The sequence below is a fragment of the Somniosus microcephalus genome, chromosome 6 (genome assembly GCF_052327205.1).
Source record: "Somniosus microcephalus isolate GS21.2 chromosome 6, FLI_Smic_1.0, whole genome shotgun sequence".
NCBI classification, from domain to species: domain Eukaryota; kingdom Metazoa; phylum Chordata; class Chondrichthyes; order Squaliformes; family Somniosidae; genus Somniosus; species Somniosus microcephalus.
The window spans coordinates 36285413-36312475 of NC_140992.1; the positions used below are offsets into that span (position 1 = coordinate 36285413).

Here is a 27063-nt window from a genome sequence, read left to right on the forward strand (position 1 = left end):
CAGGTGCTTACAAAGCTATGAAGGTACTTCTGAACTTAACCCGAAGCTCAGTCATTCTGGCTTGTGATCTTGAGAGCGACTAAGTCCATGGTTTAGATGACAATTAACCCCAGATTACTTAAATGCCTTTTAGGACTTAAACTAGCTCACTGGCAATCTGGTATATCCTAGTCACATGGCACCGGTAACTGTCAATGCAGTCGGCATAAGCCAATTCCTCTGTAGTCCAGTCAAAAAGATGTGTGCAGTTTCCAGACTAGTTAGTTAAATTCCTTCAGGCCAGGTGTTCCTTCCTGGAATGTTATTCACAGTGATTGACAGGACACCCTCAACTGTAAGCAATAACCAATAGTTCCTCAGTAATGCTACAGTGAATCAATGAGATGTTTCAGAGAGCTCTATCTTTATCGCACTTTACTATGGGTGATGATTCTTTGAATCATCTTTTACTTCCAGGAACGGCACCCCAGGAAACCCAACTACTGCTCCCATTAACCTATGTGACAGCACAAATATCTGATACTTTTGTGGAATAAGGTACTGGAGAAGGCTATTGAAATGAACATTAATGAGTTTAAGCAATAATTAGGTGAGTTTCTGGAAAGAGAAAGGATTTCATTTAAGGTGATTGGCAAAAGAACCAGAGGCTTCATGAGGAAAAACTTTTTTACGCAACGAGTGGTTAGGATTTGGAATGCACGGCCTAATAGGGTGGTGGAAACAGATTCAATAGTAGCCTTCAAAAGGAAATTCGATAAATATTTGGAGGAGAAAAATTGCAAGGATATGGGGAAAGAGCGGTGGAGTGGGACTAGCTGGATTGCTCTTCAAAAGAGCCGGCGCAGACTCGATGAGCCAAATGGCCTCCTTCTGTGCTGTACTATTCTATGATTCTATGATCAGAAGGCCAATAGGTGGAGCTAATTTTGAAAATGGGACAGCTTATTTGGGCCAAATGGCCTTTTCCTAAGCAACAATTCTTATGACATATGCCCTAATCCAGAAATACTTTTATAACACCTTAATATAATAATTCACTCCTCAATTTCTGAAGCACTGTAACACACCTGTATTACTTCTGTACTTTCCATATTCTTTATTCAAAGGGCTCTGCATCTAAATAAATAGCCTAGTCTCTTTTTCACAATTTTTTTTTTTTTTTAAATTAATGTTAAGATTTGACAAATTGGCTCAGATGGTAGAGAGTCACTATACCTGACCAGCATCGAGAGCATTAAAGACCGCCGTGCCATCAGTATCCAGTCTGACTACAACTGCATGGGCAGGCACCCTGGCGAGGTGGCACGCCTTCCAATCTGTAACTTCAGCACGGCTTCCATCACGACACAGAAGCTGATAGTCACTTGAATTAAGGTCCTTTGCCCATGTATTGGGATTATTTCCTGAAAAACAGTTTATGACAGGCTTTGGCCAAATTATACTCATATGATGCTCCATTTAATTCACATTCCACAAGTACCGGTGTAAATATGATTTACACAGCCAACTACAAACTGAATGAGATTCTGTTACAATTATTGAGTCTGTAATACAAAGAGCAACAGTTTCTCAGTACAGGTAGACTACCCTTTATCTGGACTTCCGAAAACCGAAACCCTCTAAAAACCGAAGGTTTTTTCGGTCAGCGTAAGTCGTGCGCACGACATGACCAGAGTGGCGCACGACTTACAGGCCTAGCTGGATAAGGGATAGTGTAGCATTTTTCCGCACTTCTGAAAACCGAAATCGCTCAGCGTAAGTGTACCAGCCTTTATCCGCACATCCGAAACCAGAAAACCTCTGAAAGCCGAAAGTGGCGCAAAGCATGACCCGACGCTGCCGGATAAGGGATAGTGTATCCTTTATCCGCACTCCCGAAAACCGAATTACCTCTGAAAACCGAAGTGTTTTCGCGCACCTTCCGAAATCCGAAATTTTCCTAAAACCGAAACACGGCTGGTCCCGAGGTTTTCGGATAAAGGATAGTCTACCTGTACTGCCTAAATCAGTATTTCTTTCATCATAGTTTGGTGCTGGGTTACTATGAAGAGGGTTCAGGTGTTGTGTTGATGGCTCAGAAAGGAGAACACCATGAGCCTGATAATGCTGTCCTGTTGCAGTGAAGGAATTGAGCCACTACAGTCTGCAGTGCTGCTTGGTTGCTTCAAAATTAGCATCAAACCCGGGACCTTGATGAACCTTGCAAATGGTTTGTGCAAAGGTTCACAGTACATTACACACTGCCCGCGAGCACAGGCATGAACGTCAGGCACTTGATCGCTGGCCTCCATGCCAGAAGCACTCAGCACTTCTGGGGCATTACATCACAATATTGGTGTCCTCTTCTGTACAGAGCACAAAGGGAAATGGAAGGGGGAGAAAAACAACCATAACATTTAGACAGAACAATGGAGGCCAAGCATGCTGGCGCTGGGGCTAATGTACACATTTCAGTACGGAAATTCAGTCTTGCATTCTCTTCTGCACAGAGAAGGCAGGGAATATCTGCCTTTTTTTTTTACTACCACACATCCTGCTCCTTCCGAGGGAGAGGGAGTAGTCTGATCTGTACACCCCTGTGCATCGCCTCCAAGGAGTGGAGGAGTAATTGTCCAGCCCGTGTACTACTGTGAATTCTCCTCTGTAGAGAGCAAGGAAGAAACATTTCTGGCCTGTGCATCACCACGTGCCCTGCTCCATGCAGGGAAGAGGGGACAATCCACCCTGTGGTCCACAATCTCTGTCGAGCAGAGTACAGTGGTTGGTGTGGTCTGTGTGCCACTCAATGTCTAGCTTTCCTTGACACCAAATGTCTGACATTGGCCCAACTGAGAACTGGCAAATGTATCCTAATCTGCAGCAAGCCAATGTGATTGGCTTGAGCTCAAGTGCTCTACCACTTGAGCTGAGAGATTGCATCAATCCCAAATCTGTTGTAAGACTCAAATACATAAATAAATTGAAACATTTCACTGGGAAAGGAAACAAAACAAAGAGGGAGAAAGAACAAGTAATCCTTGAGCAAACTCACAGCTGTCACAGTGACACAATTACAAGCAGTCATTTTCCAGTACCACAGTGTGCCATGCCTCTCAGCCAGGCACTGCTCCAGGGCTCTTGTGTATGATACTGAAGGGCTTATATCATCTCTGCCGTATATCAGAGCTGCAGGCTGTGCTAATGCAGACTCTGAACGAGCTAGCACTCCGAAAACAGGTGCAATCCAGACAATCCTTCACTGGCAGTAACAAGCACCAGAATTCACAGAACAAAATTGCAGATAAGGACCCTACACTTCAAGAATACCAATCAAAATAGGGCCACCAGAATGCTTCTGATGCATGTATGTAAAGCAAAGTACTCCAACAGTAACTGTATCAGTACATGTATGAAGGTCCCATGATTTGTTCTTACCCCAGAGTACTGCCTTCGCTTAGCATCATAAGGCAATCTTTAATCATCATACCTTATATAATAGCAAAATACTGCGGATGCTGGAAATCTGAAATAACAACAGAAAATGCTGGAAATACTCAGCAGGCCAGGCAGCATCCGTGGAGAGAGAAACAGAGTTAACGTTTCAGGTCTGGGACCCTTCATCAGAACTGGAAAAAGCTGGAGATGGAACAGATATTAAGCAGGTGCAGAGACAGTTGGGGGGGGGGGGGTTAGGAGGGGAGGAAGGAATTGAAAGAACATGCTGTGAAAATGTTGCAAATGGGAATGGCAAAATCATACCGCATGAAAAATGGGGGCAGGGATTATTATCTGAAATTGTTGAACTCTGTTGAGTCCGGCAGGCTGTAAAGTGCCTAATCGAAATATGAGGTGCTGTTCCTCGAGCTTACGTTGAGCTTCATTGGAACAATGTAATAGGCCGAGGACAGAGAGATCAGAGTGGGAGTGAGCCTGTCCGGTAAGAGATATCGAAGCATACGGTCTCGTACCAGCAGGTTTCGAAACAGCTTCTACCCCCAGGCCATAAGACTCATGAACGAATAATTTATTATTTATTACTGTTGTTTTATTATTTCTGTATTTCTATTAGTATTTTTATCATTGCTATGCCATATTTATTCCAATGTTGGGAGGACTTGTAAAAATCAACATTTCATTGTGCAGTACACACGTTTGCTGCATATATGACAAATAAAATTGAATTGAATTGAAGTGGAGAATTAAAGTGACAGGCGACCGGAAGCTCAGGGTCGCCCTTACGGACTGAACGGAGGTGTTCCGCAAAGCGGTCGCCCAATCTGTGTTTGGTCTCCCCAATGTAGAGGAGACTGCATCGTGAGCAGCGAATACAGTATATTAAATTGCAAGAAGTACAAGTAAATCGCTGTTTCACCTGGAAGGGGTGTTTGGGGCCCTGGACAGTGGGAAGGGAGGAGGTAAAAGGGCATGTCTTGCATCTCCTGCGCTTGCATGGGGAGGTGCCAGGTGAAGGAGAAGGGCTGTTGGGGGTGATTGAGGAGTGGACCAGGGTGTCGCGGAGGGAGCAGTCCCTTCGGAATGCTAAAAGGGGAGGTGAGGGGAAGATGTGTTTGGTGGTGGGATCACGTTGGAGGTGGCGGAAATGGCGGAGGATGATCCGTTGAATGTGGAGGCTGGTGGGGTGAAAGGTGAGGACAAGGGGAACCCTATCATGGTTCTAGTAGGGAGGGGAAGGGGTGAGAGCAGAAGTGCGGGAAATAGAACGGACACGGTCAAGGGCCGTGTCAACCACAGTAGAGGGGAATCCTCGGTTGAGGAAAAAGGAAGACATGTCGGAAGCACTGGTATGGAATCATACCTTTGTTGACTTCCATCCACTGAACACACATCAGAGTAACAAATTGCACTTTGCCCTCTAGGACATCTTAACCCAATCAGACTGATGGCTATTGCATTGTTCCAATGAAGCTCAACGTAAGCTCGAGGAACAGCACCTCATCTTTCGATTGGGCACTTTGCAGCCTGCCGGACTCAACATTGAGTTCAACAATTTCAGATAATTATCCCTGCCCCCATTTTTCATGCAATATGATTTTTGCCATTCCCATTTGCAACATTTTATCTTTCCTGCCTCTTACAAAAGTACAGGGTGTTCTTTCAATTCCTTCCTCCACCCCCCCCCCCACCCCTGTCTCTGCACCTGCTTAATATCTGTTACATCTCCAGCTTTTTCCAGTTCTGATGAAGGGTCCCAGACCTGAAACGTTAACACTGTTTCTCTCTCCATGGATGCTGCCTGGCCTGCTGAGTATTTCCAGCATTTTCTGTTGGTATTTCAGACTTATGGGACGATCTCTATCTCTATCTCTCCTTCTACATATGACACTTTTATAAAAGATACAGGCCAGTGTGAAGTGGTTAGGTGAGGAATGGAGCACTGGAAGAGAAACCGAGCAGTCAGTTGGGGAATGAAAATAGGGCCAGAGAGTGGGCCAGTCAAGCAAAGATGGAGCAGAACATGAGGTCCAAGCTGATACAGCAGGGGAGCAGGTTCATTTCTTGTTATCTGGCAATTCAGAGCAGCAAAGTCGGGGGCCTGAGGTGGATGAAGCCATTTTTGCAGCTGAAACTAGGAGTAGATGTGTTCCTGAGATTAAAGCTGGGTTGGAGGCTGGATTTGTATAACATATAGGGTAGGGTTGCCAACTCTGGTTGGAGGTATTCCTGAAGGTTTGATCGCGTGACAGTTTGACCACATGACGCCTGCAATTGTTATTCCATTTACCTTCTAAAAGATTGGGACCCTGGAGCCGAGTACCTTTGTTTGTGGTTTTGCGCCAACAGCTGTTGTGTGAGAAGTCACAAGAACCAGGAGACCACCGTGAGCAGGCAAAGAAGGGAAACCGAGGGCGGGGAAGAGGGGAAACTGAAGGTGGGGGAACGATTCACAGAGGGGAAACCAGAGGTGAGAGAAACTTTGGATCTAATAACTAATAATAGCTCATTGAAATTGCACCGATAACTAATAGTAATAGTGGCAACACTCAGATTCCCCTCATAGCCAAAAATAACTCACTGATAATCCATATATAACAATTAGTAATAGGTGTCCATATATAACAATTAGTAATAGGTGTCCATATATAACAATTATTAGTAATAGGTGTCCATATATAACAATTAGTAATAGGAGTCCATATAGAACAATTATTAGTAATAGGTGTCCATATATAACAATTAGTAATAGGTGTAATGCCCCGCTATTTGGAACAGTGAGAGGAGCGGAATCAGCAGCGCTAGAAAGATCGCGAGAGGAGCGGGATCAGCGGTGGTATAAAGAGCGCGAGAGGAGCGGCGAGAGGAGCGGGATCAGCGGCGCTATAAAGAGCGTGAGAGAAACAGCGAGAAGAACAGGATCGGCAGCGCTATAAAGAGCGCGAGAGGAACAGCGAGAGGAGCGGGATCAGCGGCGCTATAAAGAGCGCGAGAGGAACAGTGGGAGAAACAGCGAGAGGAGCGGGATCGGCAGTGCTATAACTAGCGTGAGAGGAACAGTGAGAGAAACAGCGAGAGGAGCGGGATCAGCAGCACTATAAATAGCGCGAGAGGAGCAGGATCGGCAGCGCTATAAAGAGCGCGAGAGGAACAGCGAGAGAAACAGCGAGAGGAGCAGGATCGGCAGCGCTATAACGAGCGCGCGAGGAACAGCAAGAGGAGCAGGATTGGCAGCGCTATAAAGAGCGCAAGAGGAACAGCGAGAGGAGCGGGATCAGCAGCACAATAAAGAGCGTGAGAGGAGCAGGATCAGCAGCGCTATAAAGAGCACGAGAGGAACAGCGAGAGAAACAGCGAGAGGAGCGGGATCGGCAGCGCTATAAATAGCGTGAGAGAAACAGCGAGAGGAACAGCGAGAGGTGCGGGATCAGCGGCGCTATAAAGAGCACGAGAGGAACAGCGAGAGAAACAGCGAGAGGAGCAGGATCGGCAGCGCTATAAAGAGCGCAAGAGGAACAGCGAGAGGAGCGGGATCAGCGGCGCTGTAAAGAGCGCGAGAGGAACAGTGAGAGAAACAGCAAGAGGAGCGGGATCAGCAGCGCTATAAAGAGCGCGAGAGGAGCGGGATCAGCGGCACTATAAAGAGTGAGAGAAACAGCGAGAGGAGCGGGATCAGCGGTGTGATAAAGAGCGCGAGAGAAACAGCGAGAGGAGCGGGATCAGCGGCGCGATAAAGAGCGCGAGAGGAGCAGCGAGAGGAGCAGGATCAGCGGCGCTATAAAGAGCGCGAGAGGAGCAGCGAGAGGAGCGGGATCAGCGGCGCTATAAAGAGCCTTCAAACAGAAAAAAATCAAGGAGTGACATTACAGGGCAGCAGGTAGGTGATTGGTTGGTGAGTATTCGTTTTTTAGTCTCTAAGCTAGCTAAAGAACTGTAAACTGCTATAACAGAGCAGCGGCGGCAGGCAGCGAGAGGCGGGACCTGTGGGAGACTCGGCGGCGGCAATAAAAGCGGCAGCGAGGCCAGGAGAGGCCTCAGAGCAGCGGCGGCAGGCAGCGAGAGGCGGGACCTGTGGGAGACTCGGCGGCGGCAATAAAAGCGGCAGCAAGGCCAGGAGAGGCATACCAAACTCCAGTCTGCGAGCTCGGAAGTTGCAGAGAGGTAAAAAGTAATCGGGGTGTGACGTCACCAGGGAGCAGGTAAGTGATTGGTTGGTGAGTATTTCTCTCTTTTCATTACAAGCTTAAATTTCTGTGGTGTTAAATTTCTAGGGGCTCTGTGTTGTAGTGAGGACAGTTGGTAAATAAAGCGCCCTAGAGTACACCTGTAACTGGGGTATTGAATAAATTTTTAGATTAATTAAAGGAGTAAGTCATGGCAGGAGAGCTCAGACCCGTGTTCTGCTCCTCCTGCTCTATGTGGGAAGTCAGGGACGCTGCCAGTGTCCCTGGCGACCATGTGTGCGGGAAATGCATCCGGCTGCAGCTACTTGTAGACCGCATTGTGGCGCTCGAGCTGCGGGTGGATGAGTTTTGGAGCATGCGCGATGCGGAGAGGCTCGTGGATAGCACGTTTAGCGAGTTGTTCACGCCTCAGGGTAGGGCTGCACAGGGGGTGACCATCAGGCGGAGCAACAGAGGCAGGCAGGAAGTGCAGGGGCCCCCTGCGGACATCCCCCTTTCAAACAAGTATACCAAGTTGGATACTGTTGAGGGGGATGACTCACCAGGGGAAGGCAGCAGCAGCCAGCTTCCTGGCACCAGGGACGCTTCTGCTGCTCAGAAAGGGAGGAAAAAGAGTGGGAGAGCAATAGTGGTAGGGGATTCTATCGTAAGGGGAACAGATAGGCGTTTCTGTGGCCGCAAACGTGACTCCAGGATGGTTTGTTGCCTCCCTGGGGCCAGGGTCATAGATGTCACTGAGCAGCTACAGGGCATTCTTAAGGGGGAGGGGGAGCAGGCAGAGGTCGTGGTCCACATTGGGACCAACGACATAGGTAGGAAGGGGGATGAGGTCCTGCATCAAGAATTTAGGGAGCTAGGTAACAGATTAAAGAGCAGGACCTCAAAGGTTGTAATCTCTGGATTACTCCCAGTGCCACGTGCTAGTGAGTATAGGAATAGGAGGATAGAGCAGATGAATGCGTGGCTAATGAGTTGGTGTAGGGGGGAGGGTTTTACTTTCCTGGATCACTGGGCCTGCTTTTGGGGAAGGTGGGACTTGTACAAGTCGGACGGGTTGCACCTGAACCAGAGCGGGACAAATATCCTTGCGGGGAGGTTTGCTAGCACTGTTGGGGGGGGTTTAAACTAACTTGGCAGGGGGATGGGATACAGAGGGGAGCTGAAAGAGGGGGTGATGTTTTTTTCTCTATAATTGGCAGCACAAGTCAGCTTGGTAGACAGGGCAAATATACAAGGGCAAGGCTGGATGGCATCTATTTTAATGCAAGGAGTCTTGCAAATAAGGTGGATGAACTGAAGGTGTTGATAAACACATGGGAGTATGATATTGTTGCTATCACGGAGACATGGTTGAGGGAGGGGCAAGACTGGCAGCTCAATATTCCGGGGTACAGAATCTTCAGGCGAGACAGAGGGGGGGGTATAAGAGGAGGGGGTGTAGCAATATTAATTAAGGAGTCAATTACTGCAGTAAGGAGGGATGACATATTAGCAGGTTCCTCTAATGAGGCCATATGGGTGGAGCTTAAAAACAAGAAGGGGGCAAGCACTTTGCTGGGAGTGTACTATAGGCCTCCAAACAGTCAGGGGGAGATAGAGGAACAGATATGTAGGCAAATCTCAGAGAAATGTGCAAATAATAGGGTAATAATAATGGGGGATTTCAACTTCCCCAATATTAACTGGGATAGTCAGAGTGTGAAAGGCACAGAGGGTGTAGAATCCGTAAAGTGCATCCAGGAGAGCTTTTTGAGCCAGCATGTAGAAGGTCCTACAAGAGAGGGGGCGGTACTGGACCTAATTCTAGGGAATGTGGCCGGCCAAGTGGAAGAAGTGCTAGTAGGTGAGCACTTTGGTGACAGTGACCATAATATGGTGAGATTTAAGGTGGTCATGGAAAAGGACAGGGATGGGCCGGAAATAAAGGTTCTAAATTGGGGGAAGGCCGATTTTAATAGGATAAGGCAGGATCTGGCCAAAATGGACTGGGATCAGCTACTGGTAGGAAAATCCGCATCGGAGCAATGGGAGGCTTTCAGAAGGGAGATTGAGATCATACAATGGCAACATGTTCCCGTAAAGGTCAAGGGTGGTTCCAAAAACCACAGGGAACCGTCGATGTCAGGGGATATACGAGAATGGATTAGAAAAAAAGAGGGCTTTTGGCAGATACAAAAGGCTAAAGACGGAGGAAGCCCTAGAGAAGTACAAAAAGTGCAGGGGGATACTTAAAAAAGAAATTAGGAGATCAAGGAGGGGCCATGAAATAACACTGGCGAGCAAAATAAAGGAAAATCCTAAGATGTTTTATAAGTATATTAAGGGTAAGAGGATAACTAGGGAAAAAATAGGGCCCATTAGGGACAAAAGTGGCAATCTGTGTGTGGAGCCGGAAGATGTAGGAGGGGTTCTAAATGAATTTTTTGCATCTGTTTTCACTATGGAGGAGGACGATGTAGACATAGAAATAGGGCGGGGGGACTGTGATATGCTCAAACACATTAACATCGAGAGGGAGGAGGTATTGGCGGTTTTAGCAGGCCTAAAAATGGATAAATCCCCAGGCCCGGACGAAATGTATCCCAGGCTGCTGTGTGAGGCAAAGGAAGAGATTGCGGGGGCTCTAACACACATATTCAGAACCTCTCTGGCCACAGGGGATGTGCCAGAGGACTGGAGAACCGCTAATGTAGTTCCATTATTCAAGAAGGGGAGTAGGGAAAAACCAGGGAACTACAGGCCAGTGAGCCTAACATCAGTGGTGGGAAAATTATTGGAAAAAATTCTGAGGGACAAAATCAGTCTCCACTTGGAGAGGCAAGGATTAATCAGGGATAGTCAACATGGCTTTGTCAAGGGAAGATCATGTCTGACTAATTTGATTGAATTTTTTGAGGGGGTGACTAGGTGTGTGGATGAGGGTAACGCAGTGGATGTGGTATACATGGATTTCAGTAAGGCCTTCGATAAAGTCCCGCACAGGAGACTGGTCAAGAAGGTAAGAGCCCATGGAATCCAGGGTGCCTTGGCACGTTGGATACAAAGCTGGCTTAGTGGCAGAAGGCAGAGGGTGATGGTCGAAGGTTGTTTTTGTGACTGGAAGCCTGTGGCCAGTGGGGTACCACAGGGATCGGTGCTGGGTCCCTTGCTGTTTGTGGTCTATATTAATGACTTGGATATGAATGTAAAAGGTATGATCAGTAAGTTCGCGGATGATACAAAAATTGGTAGGGTGGTAAATAGCGAGGAGGGTAGTCTCAGTCTGCAGGACGATATCGATGGGTTGGTCAGATGGGCGGAACAGTGGCAAATGGAATTTAACCCGGAAAAGTGCGAGGTGATGCACTTTGGGGGGACTAACAAGGCAAGGGAATACACAATGAATGGTAAGACCCTAGGCAAGACGGAGGGTCAGAGGGATCTGGGTGTGCAAGTACACAGATCCCTGAAGGCGGCGGAACAGGTGGATAAGGTGGTAAAAAAGGCATATGGGATACTTGCCTTCATTAGCCGAGGCATAGAATATAAGAGCAAGGAGGTTATGATGGAGCTGTATAAAACACTGGTTAGGCCACAGCTGGAATACTGTGTGCAGTTCTGGTCGCCACACTACAGGAAGGATGTGATAGCTTTGGAGAGGGTGCAGAGGAGATTCACCAGGATGCTACCAGGGCTGGAACGCTTCAGCTATGAAGAGAGACTGGGCAGATTGGGTTTGTTTTCCTTGGAGCAGAGGAGGCTGAGGGGGGACATGATTGAGGTGTACAAAATTATGAGGGGCATAGATAGGATGGATACTAAGGAGCTTTTTCCCTTAGTAGAAGGGTCAATAACTAGGGGGCACAGATTCAAGGTAAAGGGCAGGAGGTTTAGAGGGGATTTGAGAAAGAACTTTTTCACCCAGAGGGTGGTTGGAGTCTGGAACTCACTGCCCGGAAGGGTTGTGGAGGCTGGAACCCTCACAACATTCAAGACGCATTTGGATGAGCACTTGAAATGCCATAGCATACAAGGCTACGGACCAAATGCTGGAATATGGGATTAGATTAGACAGGGCGTGATGGCCGGCGCGGACACGATGGGCCGAAGGGCCTCTATCCGTGCTGTATAACTCTATGACTCTATGAACTACTGTATTAAATTAATCACTAAAACTAGATAAACCAATTAAGTAATAAAACTAAAATAATTGATAAAAAAATTATTAATTAACTAATCAAATAAATAAAGAAGGGTAGATAGACATGGCAGGGCAGGTGGTGTGCCATAACTGCAGAATGTGGGAGTTTGTGGAGACCAGCGAGATCCCGAAGAACCACACCTGTGGTAAGTGTCTGCAGCTTGAGGAACTTCGGCTCAGAGTTGTTGAGCTGGAGCCCGAGGTGCAAACATTGTGGGGCATCAGATGGGGGAGAGTTACCGGGACACTTTGTTCCAGGAGGCAGTCACACCCCTTAGGTTAAGTAGAACGTCAATGGTCAGGCACAGGAGGGTGTGACTGCGAGTCAGGAAGGTATGGGAACCCAGGATGTAGTGATGGAGGAGTCTAGGCCCTTGTCTTTGACCAACAGGTTTGAGGTACTTGCTACCTGTGTGGATGAGAACAAGGACTGCAGCGTGGATGAGCAAACTGACCATGGCACCATGGTGCAGGAGACCATTCAAGTGGGGGGAGTGAAAAGGAATGTTGTAGTGGTAGGGGACAGTATAGTCAGGGAGATAGACACTGTTCTCTGCAGCCGCGACCGGGAGTTCCGAAGGTTGTGTTGCCTGCCCGGTGCCAGGGGTAAAGACATCTCCTCGCGGCTGGAGAAGAACTTGGAGTGGGAGGGGGAGGATCCAGTTGTCGTGGTCCACGTAGGAACCAACGACATAGGTAGAACTAGGAATGAGGTTCTGCTGAGGGAGTTTGAGCAGCTAGGGGCCAAATTTAAACGCAGAACCTCAAAGGTAATTGTCGTGTACTGATTGCGAGTTTGACACCAGTCAATACGGTAATGTAATGTGCATTGCATTATGGGAATTACCCGGGAAAACAGCAGTCGGCCATTTTACGCAATAAAGTGAACATCGCAGTTATAAGCCTGTCTGCCTGCCTGATTTAATTCGACGTATCTACATGCCTGATTGAACGCATTAAAGCATAGATACAACAGTAATAATCTCTGGATTGTTACCTGAGCCATGTGCAAATTGGCATAGGGCAGACAGATCAGAGAGTTAAATGCGTGGCTCAAAGAGTGGTGTTGCTGGAAGGAGTTTCGATTCATGGGACACTGGCATCAGTACTGGGGAAAGAGGGAGCTGTTCTGCTGGGATGAGCTCCACTTAATGGCAGTAAGAGAAATGTCAAGGCTGTAGAGCAGAGTAGTGATCTGGGTAAAGATAAGCAGAGTGGGTCAGGAAGGGACAGATAGATTGATAAATGTAATAGGGCACCAGTAACTAAAGTGACATCAGGGAAAAAAGTTAAAGCTAAAGGTACTATATCTGAATGCACGAAGCATTTGCAACAAAATAGATGAATTAATAGCACAGATAGAAATAAATGGGTTTGATTCAATCGTCATTACAGAGACGTGGTTGTAGAGTGACCAAGTTTGGGAACTAAATATTCCAGGATGTTTGAATTTCAGAAGAGACAGGCGGAATGGAAAAGGAGGAGGGGTAGCCCTGATAATAAAGGAGGTGATTAAGACAATAGAGAGAAGGGATCTTGGCTCGGAAAAACAAAATGTAGAATCAATTTGGGTGGAGCTAAGAAACAACAAGGGGCAGAAAACACTAGTGGGAGTAGTCTATAGGCCCCCTAACAGTAGTTGTAGTGTCAGGCAGAGTATAAATCAGGAAATTAGAGATGCATGTAACAAGGGTAATACAGTAATCATGGGGGACTTTAACTTTCATATAGACTGGGCAAACCAAATTTGCAGTAATAGTGCAGAGGAAGAGTTCATGGAATGCATTCAAGATCGTTTTCTAGATCAGTATGTCGAGGAACCTACTATTTTAGATCTAGTATTGTGCAATGAGACAGGGTTCATTAATAAACTTGTAGTAAAGGAGCCTCTGGGGAGCAGTGATCATAATATGATAGAATTTTATGTTGTGTTTGAGAGTAATTTAGTTAAGTCTGAAACTAGGGTCCTAAATCTGAACAAAGCAAACTATGTAGGTATGAGAGACAAGTTGGCTAAGGTAGGTTGGGAAACTAGATTAAAAGATGTGACAGTAGAAAAGCAATGGCAAACATTTAAAGAAATAATTCATAATTTGCAATGAATATACATTCCCTTAAGGAATAAAAACATCACGGGAAAAATGGTCCACCCATGGCTAACAAGAGAAGTTAAAGATAGTATTAGATCAAAGGAAGTGGCCTATAATGTTGCCAAATATATAGTAAGCCTGAGGATTGGGAGGATTTTAGAATTCAGCAAGGAGGACCAAAAAATTGAAAAATTGATAAAGAAACGGAAAATAGAATACAAGAGTAAACGAGCGTGAGACTTAAAAAGACTGTAAAAGCTTCCATAGGTTTGTAAAAAGGATTAGCAAAAGTAAACGTGGGTCGGTTACAGGCTGAGACAGGAGAAATTATAATGGGGAATAAGGAAATGGCAGAGAAATTAAACAAATACTTTATGTCTGTCTTCACGGAAGAAGGTGCAAAAAACATTCCGGAAATAGTAGAGAACCAATGGTCTAGTGAGAATGAGGAACTGAAAGAAATTAGTATTAGTAAGGAAATAGTACTAGAGAAATTAATGGGACTGAAAGCTGATAAATCTCCTGGACCGGATGGCCTACATCCTAGGGTTATAAAAGAGGTGGCTATAGAGATAGTGGATGAATTGGTTGTCATCTTCCAAAATTCCATAGATTCTGGAACAGTTCCCGCGGATTGGAAGGTAGCAAATGTAACCCCACTATTTAAGAAAGGAGGGAAGAGAGAAAATGGGGAACTACAGACCAGTTAGCCTGACATCAGTGGTAGGGAAAATGCTAGAATCTATTATTAAGGACATGGTATCAGGGCACTTAGAAAGTAATAATAGGATTAAGCAGAGTCAACACGGATTTATGAAAGAGAAATCGTGTTTGACAAATCAGGATAGATGAGGGGGAACCAGTGGATGTAATGTATTTAGATTTTCAGAAGGCATTTGATAAGATGCCACATAAGGTTATTAAACAAAATTAGAGCTTATGGGATTGGGGGTAATATACTAGCGTGGATTGAGGATTTGTTAACGGACAGAAAACAGAGAGTAGGAATAAACGGGTCATTTTCGGGTTGGCAGGCTGTAACTAGTAGGGTACCACAAGGATCAGTGCTTGGGCCTCAGCTATTCACAATCTATATCAATGATTTGGATGAGGGGACCAAATGTAATATATCCAAGTTTGCTGATGGTACAAAGCTAGGTGGGAATGTAAGTTGTGAGGAGGATGCAAAGAGGCTGCAAGGGGATATACAGGAAACTTTGTGCTATCCGGCACCGACAGGACCGAGCTGTTGCCGTTCCCTCAAAACTGCCGGACACTCCAGCGCTAATGTTGAAACATATGGAGATTTTCAGCTCCGTGTGAATCAACAAACCCTGTTGCTTAGCAACAGCTTCTAAACAGTCGGCGTCTCTGTAGCATCTCTAGCTGAAGCTGTTGCTTAGCTACAGACCTTGCAGAGCTTGACTGTTGAGAAAAAAGCAACGAAAAGAAAAAAAACGGCTCCTGATTTTTGCCGGTGGCTCGAGCTTGCCGGACATTTAGCCTCCGGATAACACAAAGTTTCCTGTAGACAGGTTAAGCAACTGGGCAAGAACATGGCAAATGGAATATAATGTGGAGAAATGTGAAGTTATCCACTTTGGTAGGAAAAATAGAAAAGCACAGTATTTTTTAAATGGTGAGAGATTGGGAAATGTTGGTGTTCAGAGGGACCTGGGTGTCCTTGTACACGAATCACTGAAAGCTAACATGCAGGTACAGCAAGCAATTAGGAAAGCAAATGGCATGTTGGTCTTTATTACAAGAGGATTTGAGTATAAGAGTAAAGACGTCTTACTGCAATTATATAGGGCCCTGGTGAGACCACACCTGGAGTATTGTGTACAGTTTTGGTCTCCTTACCTAAGGAAGGATGTACTTGTCATAGAGGGAGTGCAACAAAGGTTCACCAGACTGATTCCTGGGATGGGGGGGGGATTGTCCTATGAGGAGAGATTGAGTAGGCTAGCCCTATATTCTCTAGAATTTAGAAGAATGGGAGGTGATCTCATTGAAACATACAATTTTTTTACAGGGCTTGACAGGGTAGATGCTTCCCCTGGCTGGGGAGTCTAGAACCAGGTGTCACAGTCTCAGAATAAGGGGTTGGCCATTTAGGACTGAAATGAGGAGAAATTTCTTCACCCAAAGGGTGGTGAAGCTTTGGAATTCTTTACCCCAGAGGGCTGTGGATGCTCAGTCATTGAGTATATTCAAGGCAGAGATTGATAGATTTTTGGATATTAAGGGAATCAAGGGATATGGGGATAGTGCAGGAAAGTGGAGTTGAGATAGATCAGCCATGATCTTATTGAATGGCGGAGCAGGCTCGAAGGGCCTAATTGCCTACTCCTGCTCCTATTTCTTATGTTCTTATGATATCCTATCTATAACTAGCAGTAATCCGCTGATATTCACCCTGAAACTGCAACCAGAATCTCCCTACGCTGCACAAAGTGCGGTCAGGCTCCCTAGTCGAGGCCACTTTTAATAGGCCCAATCTCTCTCCCTTTCTCCTTGGACTCTGGTTTGGTCTCAGGTGCTGTGTGAAGGTGACAACTCTGAAACAGGAGCCTCAGTCAGAGATGATTTGTACTTAAACTTCACACGCCAAAACATGGCTGGCACAGACCAGCCTGAACTAAACCGAGAGATCGCACAAAGGGCAGTGAGCTTGATGTTTGGGGAACTAAATCACATTCCAGGTGCAAGACAATCAGTGAGAAAGGCCATGGAAGATTTACAAGTTTAAAAAAAATTATTTAAAGCAGTAAGTAAACTGCAGGCTTATTAATCGATCGTATATGCATATCATAATATGACGCAACTCTTTTAACAGGCCAAACACAAATGGAACAGAATATTGCAACTCGTGTAAAAGTCACAGATTGTAGGAGGTTACAACATCACTCACCATCTGTATTATCTGACACGGTAGAATGTTTAACAAAGGCAACATCACCTGCTTGTTCAGCTAGGCACCTGAAGTGAAAGAGGGGTACATTTAAATAGTCAGGCACAGGTAAAATATATCTTGATGGTAAAGTATTACGGCTGTGACAAATGACCCAGCAGTATGTTTGTTATTCCTCCAGCTCCCCAACCCCTCCATCTCCACACCTGGCCAACACAGCAACAACCAACACAAACTATCAAAGTCAAGCAACCCATAAATGTAACAGTTATCCAGCAAAACAAAATATTTTGCAAAAATGTTTCTTTTTCTAGCAGGGACCAATATTGGGCAGCTCATGGGCCATGTGCTTACGTTACAGAACTTTTTTCCTTCCGTGCCATTTGCTGCCAATTACACAACAGAGATCTAGCGAGTGAGGAACGGAATTCTGCATTTACACGATATTGATTCGATTGGGAGGGGAGAAAAGTATCTACTTCAAACACTAATGTACAGGAAACTTTGGTTTATCCGGAGGTTGTATGTCCGGAATACTCGATCTAACGGCAAAAATCAGGAGCCGTTTTCTATAAGTTTTTTTAGTTCTCGTTCTTTTTTTTTTCCCAGTCAGGCACTGCAAGGTCTGTAGCTATAGCAACAGCTTCAGCTAGAGACGCTTGCAGCTGCAGCCGACTCTTTAGAAGCTGTTGCTAAGCAACAGTGTTTGTTGTCAGATACGGAGATGAAAACCTCCGTATGCTTCAACATTAACTTTGTATGTCCGGCAGTTTTGATAGATCGGCAACACGCCGGTCCCGTCGGTGCCGGATATCACAAAGTTTCCTGTACTCAGGGTTGCACTGCATACTGGAACATGGTGCACTGAAGTAGAAAGCTGCAGGTTTAATCGCCGCCTCTCTGCTGAGTTCATGATCTCAGTCTCAACACTATGAGGAGGAAAACCAGGACAAAGAATCGTTATCAGGCCACTGTTTTTGCACCACCTAGCTGCTCATTGTAGAGTGGCATTGGCTGGCACTAGATCACCCACCTGTTCTTTAACCACAGGTGGTATGTGTCCAGGGAGGAAAAAAGGGGAGAAAAGTAAGAATTTTGAACCAACTTTTTCCCAGGTTAAGTTCTCAATGATGTACCTGGGGCTGGTATCGCTTCAAAGCATGAGGCAAGGTATAAACATTTTTGAGGCTCAGCTCTGATGTATGTGAATGGCCAGTGCCTGGCCAACCAGAATATTCAGTATTACTCAACCACCTAAAGTATCTCCCAGGCCAGCAATATGGCGTTCTATACAAGGGAACGTAAGAATGTACAGAACTGGAAAACATAGTGGGGGCGATTTTTGGCAGCACGTTCAGATGATAAATGTCCTCTGAGGTGGCCAAGATGGGATCCTGAACTGAAACACCGGTTTAGCCTGCGGTTAGTACAAGACATCACCTTGGTAAAGAAGTTGAGGCGCGCAACTAGGAACGGCTGCCGAGGCTCGTTAAGAGGCTGATTGCTACTTAAAATGCCTGCTAGCGCTTCTTAAGGAGGCTACATGACATTTTTGTGGCTAGCACTTGTCCTAACACCCTCTCATAACAGTGATCAACTGTTTGGGACTAAACAAAGCATTAATGATGTGGATTACAAGCGCCACTTAAACGGGATGCTCACCATTTCATGTTCACTTGCTGCTGGAGCGGTGAAGAGGATCTCTGAAACACATCAGGCTATTTTCTGGGACACTTTGTCAGGACTTCACCAACACTTGAGCAACATTTATTTTGCAAATTCTCTGAGGACTTCACCTAAAAAGAGTAAGTGCTGTGCTACTGCACCTTATTGGACACCTTATAGGAGTCACCAGGAGAAAGGGAGTGCTTGGTCATGGACATCTTGCTAGGGGTCCCCCTTGGTCTGGACGAGGAGTGGGAGAAGGACATGAGGCCAGGCAGAGAAGCACCAGCTACTGCAGGAGAGAGGGACAGGAGGGCGACGAGGGCAATGTGGCATCCTTCCCCTCCTGCAGGTACAGGACATCCCTGCGTCTTTGAGTGAAACATGCAGTGAGATAAACCATTTTATCAATACTAAAGGTAACCAATCAGTAGTATTGACAAATGTCCCAGTTGTTGCCTGTCCACCCCACCCCAGTGAGATCAGCTAATTAGACACAGACCAGGGATTGAACCTGGGAACTTGCAGTCTATCAGAATTAGTATTATACCATGCAGTGCATTTACCCCTTAGGCCAGTAAAGGAGTTCATTTTTATGATCTTTATACCACATACAGTCAAGTGCGTTAAATGGTCATGAAACTATTTGTTATACTTTATATTAAAAGAACAGATGTTGAAATGCTGTACCTGAATGCCCCACTGTAGCTAAAATATCTCTCGCTCGCATTTTCAGCACATTTGTTTTTGTTTTGTTCATCACCAATACACAACTGGCAAAGGCTTGATGGGAAATCTGTACCTTGTGCTCCAGGGATGCAACTTTGAGTGAAAAACTCACTCACAGCTAGAAAGAAGCAAAACAAATAATTAATCAGTAGTGCTCAGACTTGTAAGGGCATATTTCTTGAAAAAGAAGCTCCTGGCATTCATTTAAATTGGATTAGAAATAAGAATTTTGTAGCATAAACTCCAGTCAGATCTTTTTTCTGATTACTGAATAAAGTTGAGGGACAAACAAAGTTGCAGCATCTTTCAAAAACTGTAAAGATATCCACACAACTGCCCAGTGTTTCCATCAGAATAGCTTTCAGTCATCTACTGTCCATATAAAATGGGTGTCCCAGGCCGTTGGCTGTGGTTTTCCACTTCTATGCTCACCAGTCTGTAATTTTCCACCCACTCACACTAATGGGTGCAGTAGTATAGTGGTTATATTACTGGACCAGTAATCCAGAGGTCTGGACTAATAATCTGGAGCACACAAGCTCAAATACCACAGTGGCAGTTTGAGAATTTAGATTCAGTAATAATAGAAATAAAATGCTTGTATCAGTAAAAGTGACCATGAAGCTGTCAGATTGTTGTAAATTGGCAACTGGTTCACTAATGTCCTTTAAAAACCTGCCATTCTTACCTACCCTGGCCTATATGTGACTCCAGTCCCACACCAATGTGGTTGACTTAACTGCCTTCTGAGGTAGCCCAGCATCAGTAGGGTAGGCAATAAATACCATCCTTGACAACAATGCTCACATCCTGAGATTGAACTTTTAACAATGTGTGGAAAAGCACAGGCTGGCAAGTGTGGAATTAGAAAACCCTGGCTGCTGTTTACAGAAGTGGACATAAAGAGCAGCAAGATTTATGGACTCATCTCTAACTTCTTCCAGTTCTGATGAAAGGTCATCGACCTGAAACGTTAACTCTGAGTGTTTACAACATTTTTTGTTTTTATTTAAGATTTGCAGCAGTATTTTGAGTGTATGTTTGAAGCTTTTCTCTTTCTTTTTTTTTATTTCTTTCCTTTTCCACTTGTTTGGTCAAGAGGCTTGGTGCCAAGTGTGTTGGTACCGCCATATTTTTGGTGCATCCACAATATTAGGATAGTGGCTTTCCCATTGGGAATTCCCCCTTTCCTTGTGATTTTCAAAGGAAGAAGAGGAGAGAAGCCAGGCCGGTCAGATTGCTTCAGAGGTGGGCTGTGCTGATCCGCTGGTAGCCTCACACCCACCTTAACAGGCAAAGGCGCACCGACCTGACAATGAACGTGCAGAACTGGCTCCACAGGTCCTGGGTCAGCAAAAGTCCGAATGAAGAGTTGTACCATCTACTGCAAGGACACTTACAGCTGACGCGCATCATAAAGCTAACACTGACAGTGGTTGTAACAGTCAGCTGCACCTTCACGTTCTCCTCTTCTGTCATCGCTGAGGCATGTTGCAATGCTTTCCCATGGCGAAAGTGCCCTAGAGTGGCGAACAGGTCACCTTTCTCACTGCTACATCATTCAGCATCACCCTGACTTTGTCAACCATTAAACAGGGAGTTCATGTGCTTTACAGCACTCCATCACTTGGGCACAGACTCAGTTTCCTGCCTCCACATTTATCATGTCAACTACTGCATACTTTGTTACCCAAACAGCCATTGCAAAAGTTGAAATAGGCATAAAAAATATTAGCAGCCATTGTAAAAGCTACTAACTTTTTTGCTCCATATGTGGCCACCTACCTTTAAGTATTCACTTAAATCTAGCCCTTGTAAGTAGTCTTTAAGGGCTGCTTACAGGCAATTTTCTGACCTGCTTTGTGATGAATTCCCAACACCAGGCTCAATATAGGCCAAGAGCTCACCCACATTATATAAATAGAGTCGAACCTGCAAAATCAGACGGTGTCAGCATGCTCACATCCCAATTAATGCCCAGAGGCCTGATGATCTACCTGATGTGTTGCTGGTCAGTGACTAACTCAGAGTATTATACTAAAATAAATCTCTACCTTAATTAAGAGGACTTAGGGACACTGGCTATCAATATGAGAAGAGTGCAATGGGAAGGGACTGTGGCTAAAGGTAAAAGTGTGAGAAAATGTAATTGTAGGAAATTAGACAAAAAGAAACAGATGAGTGTTGTGTATGTACCTTTAAGAGAATAACTGGTCTCAGACTGCAGTACCGGCAGTGACCACCCCTGTATAAAAGGCGCTAGAGAGCCTCTGTTGTTTAGTTTCGTTATTGCCTTTCACCAGTAAAGATCTGTTTGTTTTCTCTCCTGCTAGTCCGTGTCTCAATCATTCACGGACTTAACAATGAGGATAGAGATAGAGAAAGATAGATGCCGGTGAAGAGAAAGAATGGATGAGAGAGAGGCAAACAAATGGACACAAAGGATTGACAGAAAGAGAAACAGGTGAGACAGACAGCAAGATAGAAATAGAGTGAAGGAGGCAGACTGACAGAAATATAAACAAATGGATATATAGCTGATTAAGGGAGAGAGAGGTAGACACAGAGCAAGATAGACGACAACAGACAGAAAGTGAGACACATAAATCCAGACACTGGCTTTAAGAATCAATTACCCCAGCTTTACCTTGTGGAATTTTACAACCCATCACAGACATTTTCCCGGTGTTAATCAGATAACCAATAGGAACGTTCCACCCTGCTGTTCTACCATATCCAGTGTGGCAGGACTTCTTCATTTTCAGATTGTTGATAGTGATTGAATTGTCTGATTTTCTGACAACAGCCACTGCGTAATAAAAGGTTCCAACTTCTAAAGGAGCAAGAAAGAAACAGAAAATATATTGGCACCAAAATTAGACAAAACAAATATAATAAAACATTTGGAGTTATCGGAATTTCAACAATACATCTCGATGCCACATCAAACATTGAGAGGTGATCGAATTGAAACATATAAAGTTCTTAAGGGGCTTGACAGGGTTAATGCTAAGAAAATGTTTCCCCTGGCTGGGGAGTCTAGAACACGAGGTCACAGTCTCAGAATAAGGGGTCGGCCATTTAGGACTGAGATGAGGAGAAATTTCTTCACTCAAAGGGTTGTGAATCTTTGGAATTCTCTAGCCCAGAGAGCTGTCGTTGAGTATATTCAAGACAGAGGTTGATAATTTTTGGGGAATTAAGGGATATGGGGATAGTGCGGGAAGGTGGAGTTGAGGTAGAAGATAAGCCATGATCTCGCTGTTGAATGGCGGAGCAGGCTCGAAGGGCCAAATGGCCAGCTCCTATTTTTTATGTTCTTATGTTCTACCCACAGAACCATTGGGAGGTCTCACAAATATTTCAGCTCTTCTACCACTCTCCCCCATGTATAAATGACTTTTTAAACTAACCCAATCTCTCAATTTTCTCCTAAAGTGCTCCCAAATTTTTTTTTCACAAATAGAGAAAATTATTTTTTAAATGATGGAGGACCAAGCTTGCTTCTGATCCCTAAGGCCACCCCAAACTGCCAGTGATTAATTCTTGAACAGCCATCTGAATCTTAGAGGGGAATTTTAACTCCCCAAAACTGGCCTTGAACCCGCCCACTTCCGGTTTTAACAGAGGTGGGATGGAGGCGGGCAACCAACCTACTCCAAGGAGGCAGGTTGCTCATTTAAATATTTGAATGAGGCAGATTTTATCTCTCTTCAAGGTTTAACCCTGGTCGGCTGGGTTTCCCGGACCTCGCGATCTCTACCCCAGCAGCATGAACTTACCTGCTCCTGTGCTGCAGCCTCTGCTCTAGCTCTCCCCGCCCGAAAGGGGGCCAAACCTGTCAATCAGGCTGGCTTCCGGGCGGGGATCCCGTCGGGGGAAAAAAAACCACGACGCTGTGGAGTCAGCGTTCGGGAAAACCCGCCACCACCCCACCACCGCCCCCCCCCCCCCACCCGCTTGGAAATCCTGCCCTAGTAAAAGATTGGAGCCTTGATGTCTGTATTTTTGGGATGTAAAGTAACATGTTGAAAAGGTTTTGATGCTAAGCCATTGGATACAGACCATCGGTGCAGGCTTGCAAGTAAAATTGTTGGGGACAAGGAGCAGGCTCAAGGGGCTGAATGGCCTACTCCTGCTCTATGTTTCTATGTTAATGTCATCAAAGACTTGTCACTTTAATGGTTAAAGGTTATTTTGTCTTATTTAAAGGATTTCATGTCTAATACAATTAAAAAGATGGATTTTAAAATGTCTTTTTTATTTAATACAACCATCACTGATTACTTGTAATAGTTAGCCCTACTCCAAAATGGAAGTATTGTCGCTCTGTTCATGCTGACCCTGCATTGACCCCCAATACCTGCCCTGCAGTCCCATGCATGCTGACACTGCTGACCCTCTGATATCCTACAGCTCCTCATCTCTTCATGGTCAGAGATGCTGACCCTCCCAGATGCCAAATCTAAAATTGCACTGACACCCCCCACCTTCCCAACCCTGAAGCTCCCTGTGCAACACAAAGTCTGGCACAACCCTCCCATGACAAAATGCAACAGTGCCCTCTTTTACACTATATAAAAGTGAATTATGAGATGCATGGGATACATGTATTGGATGTGTACAATGTTGTGTAACATTTACACAAGAGGCTTACACTATTAGTACAAGAGATCTATGCCATCCATATACAGGAAACTTTGTGCTATCCGGCACCCATGGGACCGAGCTACTGCCGTTTTTTTAAAAGCTCCGGATAGACCAGCGTCAATGTTATCAGATAGGAGCTTTTCATCGCAGTATCTGACCACAAACACTGTTGCTCAGCAACAGCTTGTAAACACTCGGCCCGTGGCTTGGAAGCGTCTCTGAAGCTGTTGCTAAGATACAGAGACGCTTTCTAGAGCCTGCCTGTCTGACCACAAACACTGTTGCTCAGCAACAGCTTGTAAACACTCGGCCCAGTAGCTTGGAAGCGTCTCTGAAGCTGTTGCTAAGCGACAAAGATGCTTTCCAGAGCCTGCCTGTGAAAAGAATGCTAGGAGAAGAAAAAAAACCTAACCAAAACGGCTGCTGATTTCTGCCGTTAGATCAAAGTTGCCGGACATTCAACTTCCGGATAGCACAAAGTTTCCTGTAGCTACTATTCCAATCTGTGGAGACAGATAAATAAATACTAGTGCCTCCATCAATAATAGAGCTTGTCCTGCTCCCAAACATGTGCTCCTTTGTAGAATTTGCCTAGTTGACAATATACTTGCAGAAGAGCTGACATCGAGGCAAACATAAATCATATACTGTACTAGGTGTGAGTGAATTGTTTCCTTTTACAAGTTATGTATATGTCCAGTAATTACTGTGGAGAGAGTGAAATGTCATTTTGGTAAAGCAATATGCAATTATAATTTAAAGCATATAACTAACTGAATTTTTTTGAAAACAGTAATTGTACTGGGTGGTTTTCCATTTACACTAATGGTTTGTACTGGATCTTTATTTATAGTCTACTTCATACTCCATTTAGAAGGCCAGCATTTATTGCCCATCCATAGTTGCCCAGAGAAGGTGGGCAGTGGGACTTCTTGAACCCCTTAATAGCAGTATGATACAACTGGCTTGTTAGGCTACTTCAGAGGGCAGTTAAGAATCAACTTCATTGGTGTGGCCCTGGAGTCATATACAGGACAGACCGGGGAAGGACAGCAGGTTTCCTTCCCTAAAGAACATTAGGGAACCAGTTAGAATATTTATGACAATCTGACAGATTCAGTCACTTTTACTGATACCAACTTTTTATTTCCAGATTCTCTGCCATGGTGGGATTTGAACTCATGTTCACTGGATTATAAATCCAGGTCTCTGGATTATTAGTCCAGTAACGTAAGCACTACACTACCATACCCCTTATTAATGGTATGGATCTCTGGCTCAAAAAAGGGCAGGATTGGGTACTAAATATTCCTGGATATAAGGTGTTCAGGAAAGAAAGGAGGTGGGGTGGCAGTATTGATTAAGGAAAATATTACAGTGCTGGAGAGAGAGGATGTCCTGGAGGGGTCAAGGACAGAATTTATTTGGTTAGAGTTAAGAAACAATAGAAGTGCCATTACTAGGTGTATTCTATAGGCCACCAACGAGTGAGAAGGATATAGAGGAGCAAATTTGCAGGGAAATTACAGAGAGGTGCAAGAACTATGGAGTAGTGATATTGGGGGACTTCAACTATCCTAATATAGACTGGGATAGTAATAGTGTAAAGGGCAGAGAGGGGGATGAATTTCAGAAGTGTGTTCAGGAGAACTTCCTTGATCAGTACGTTTCCAGCCCAACAAGGAAGGAGGCATTGCTGGATCTGGTTCTGGGGAATGAGGTGGGTCAAGTGGAGCAAGTCTCAGTAATGGAACATTTAGGGAACAGTGATCATAGTATCATAAGGTTTAGATTAACTATGGAAAAGGACAAAGGGCAATCTAGAGTCAAAATACTTAATTGGAGGAGGGCCAATTTCAGTGGCTTGAGAACGGATCTGGCCCGGGTAAATTGGAATCAAAGATTGGCAGGCAAAACTGTAATCGAATAATGGGCTGCCTTTAAAGAGGAGATGGTTTGGGCACAGTCGAGGTACATTCCCACGTGGGGGCAAGGTAGAGCAACCAAAGCCAGAGCTCCCTGGATGACAAAAGAGAGAGTAAGATGAAACAGAAAAAAGGGGCATATGACAGATGTCAGGTTGAGAATACAAGTGAGAACCAGGCTGAATATAGAAAGTTCAGAGGGGAAGTGGAAAAGGAAATATGAGGGGCAAAGAGAGAGTATGAGAATAGACTGGCAGTTAACACAAAAGGGAATCCAAAAGTCTTCTATAGGCATATAAATAATAAACGGGTAGTTAGAGCAGGGGTGGGGCCGATTAGGGACCAAAAAGGAGACCTATGCATGGAGGCAGAGGGCATGGCTGAGGTACTAAATGAGTACTTTGCATCTGTCTGTACCAAGGAAGAAGATGCTGCCAAAGTCATAGTGAAAGAGAAGGTAGTTGAGATACTGGATGGGATAAAAATTGATGATGAGGAGGTACTAGAAAAGCTGGCTGTACTTAAGGTACATAAGTTAACACGACCGGATGGATGCATCCTAGGATGCTGAGGGAGGTAAGGGTGGAAATTGGGGAGGTACTGGCCATAATCTTCCAATCCTCCTTGGATACAGGGGTGGTGCCAGTGGACTGGAGAATGGCAAATGTTACACACTTGTTCAAAAAAGGGTGTAAGGATAAACCCAGCAACTACAGGCCAGTCAGTTTAACCTCGGTAGTGGGGAAGCTTTTAGAAACAATAATCCGGGACAAAATTAACAGTCACTTGGACAAGTGTGGATTAATTAAGGAAAGCCAGCACGGATTTGTTAAAGGCAAATCGTGTTTAACTAACTTGATTGAGTTTTTTGATGAGGTAGCAGAGAGGGTTGATGAGGACAATGCGGTTGATGTAGTGTACATGGATTTCCAAAAGGCATTTGATAAAGTGCCACATAATAGGCTTGCCAGTAAAGTTGAAGCCCATGGAATAAAAGGGTCAGTGGCAGCATGGATACAAAGTTGGCTAAGTGACAGGAAACAGAGAGTAGTTAGTGGTGAACGGTTGTTTTTCGACTGGAGGAAGGTATACAGTGGTGTTCCCCAGGGGTCGGTTCTAGGGCCACTGCTTTTCTTGATATATATTAATGACTTAGACTTTGGTGTACAGGGCACAATTTCAAAATTTGCAGATGACACAAAACTTGGAAGTATAGTGAACAGTGAGGAGGAAAGTGACAGACTTCAAGAGGACATAGACAGGCTGGTGGACACGTGGCACATTAAATTTAACG

General features: G+C 45.0%; 1 protein-coding gene across 2 annotated transcripts in view; it reads right to left on the minus strand.

Annotated features, from left to right (window-relative positions):
* Positions 1 to 27063, minus strand: part of meltf (melanotransferrin) — a 69538-nt gene that overhangs the window by 24338 nt on the left and 18137 nt on the right. For both annotated transcript variants that reach the window (XM_085990017.1, XM_085990016.1), the window contains 4 exons: positions 21842 to 22027; positions 19156 to 19312; positions 16801 to 16868; positions 1216 to 1403 (listed from right to left, as the gene is read on the minus strand). In XM_085990017.1, the coding sequence (XP_085846143.1) occupies positions 1216 to 1403; positions 16801 to 16868; positions 19156 to 19312; positions 21842 to 21953 (525 nt within the window). In that variant the 5' untranslated portion in view covers positions 21954 to 22027. The remainder of the gene's footprint in view (positions 1 to 1215; positions 1404 to 16800; positions 16869 to 19155; positions 19313 to 21841; positions 22028 to 27063) is intronic.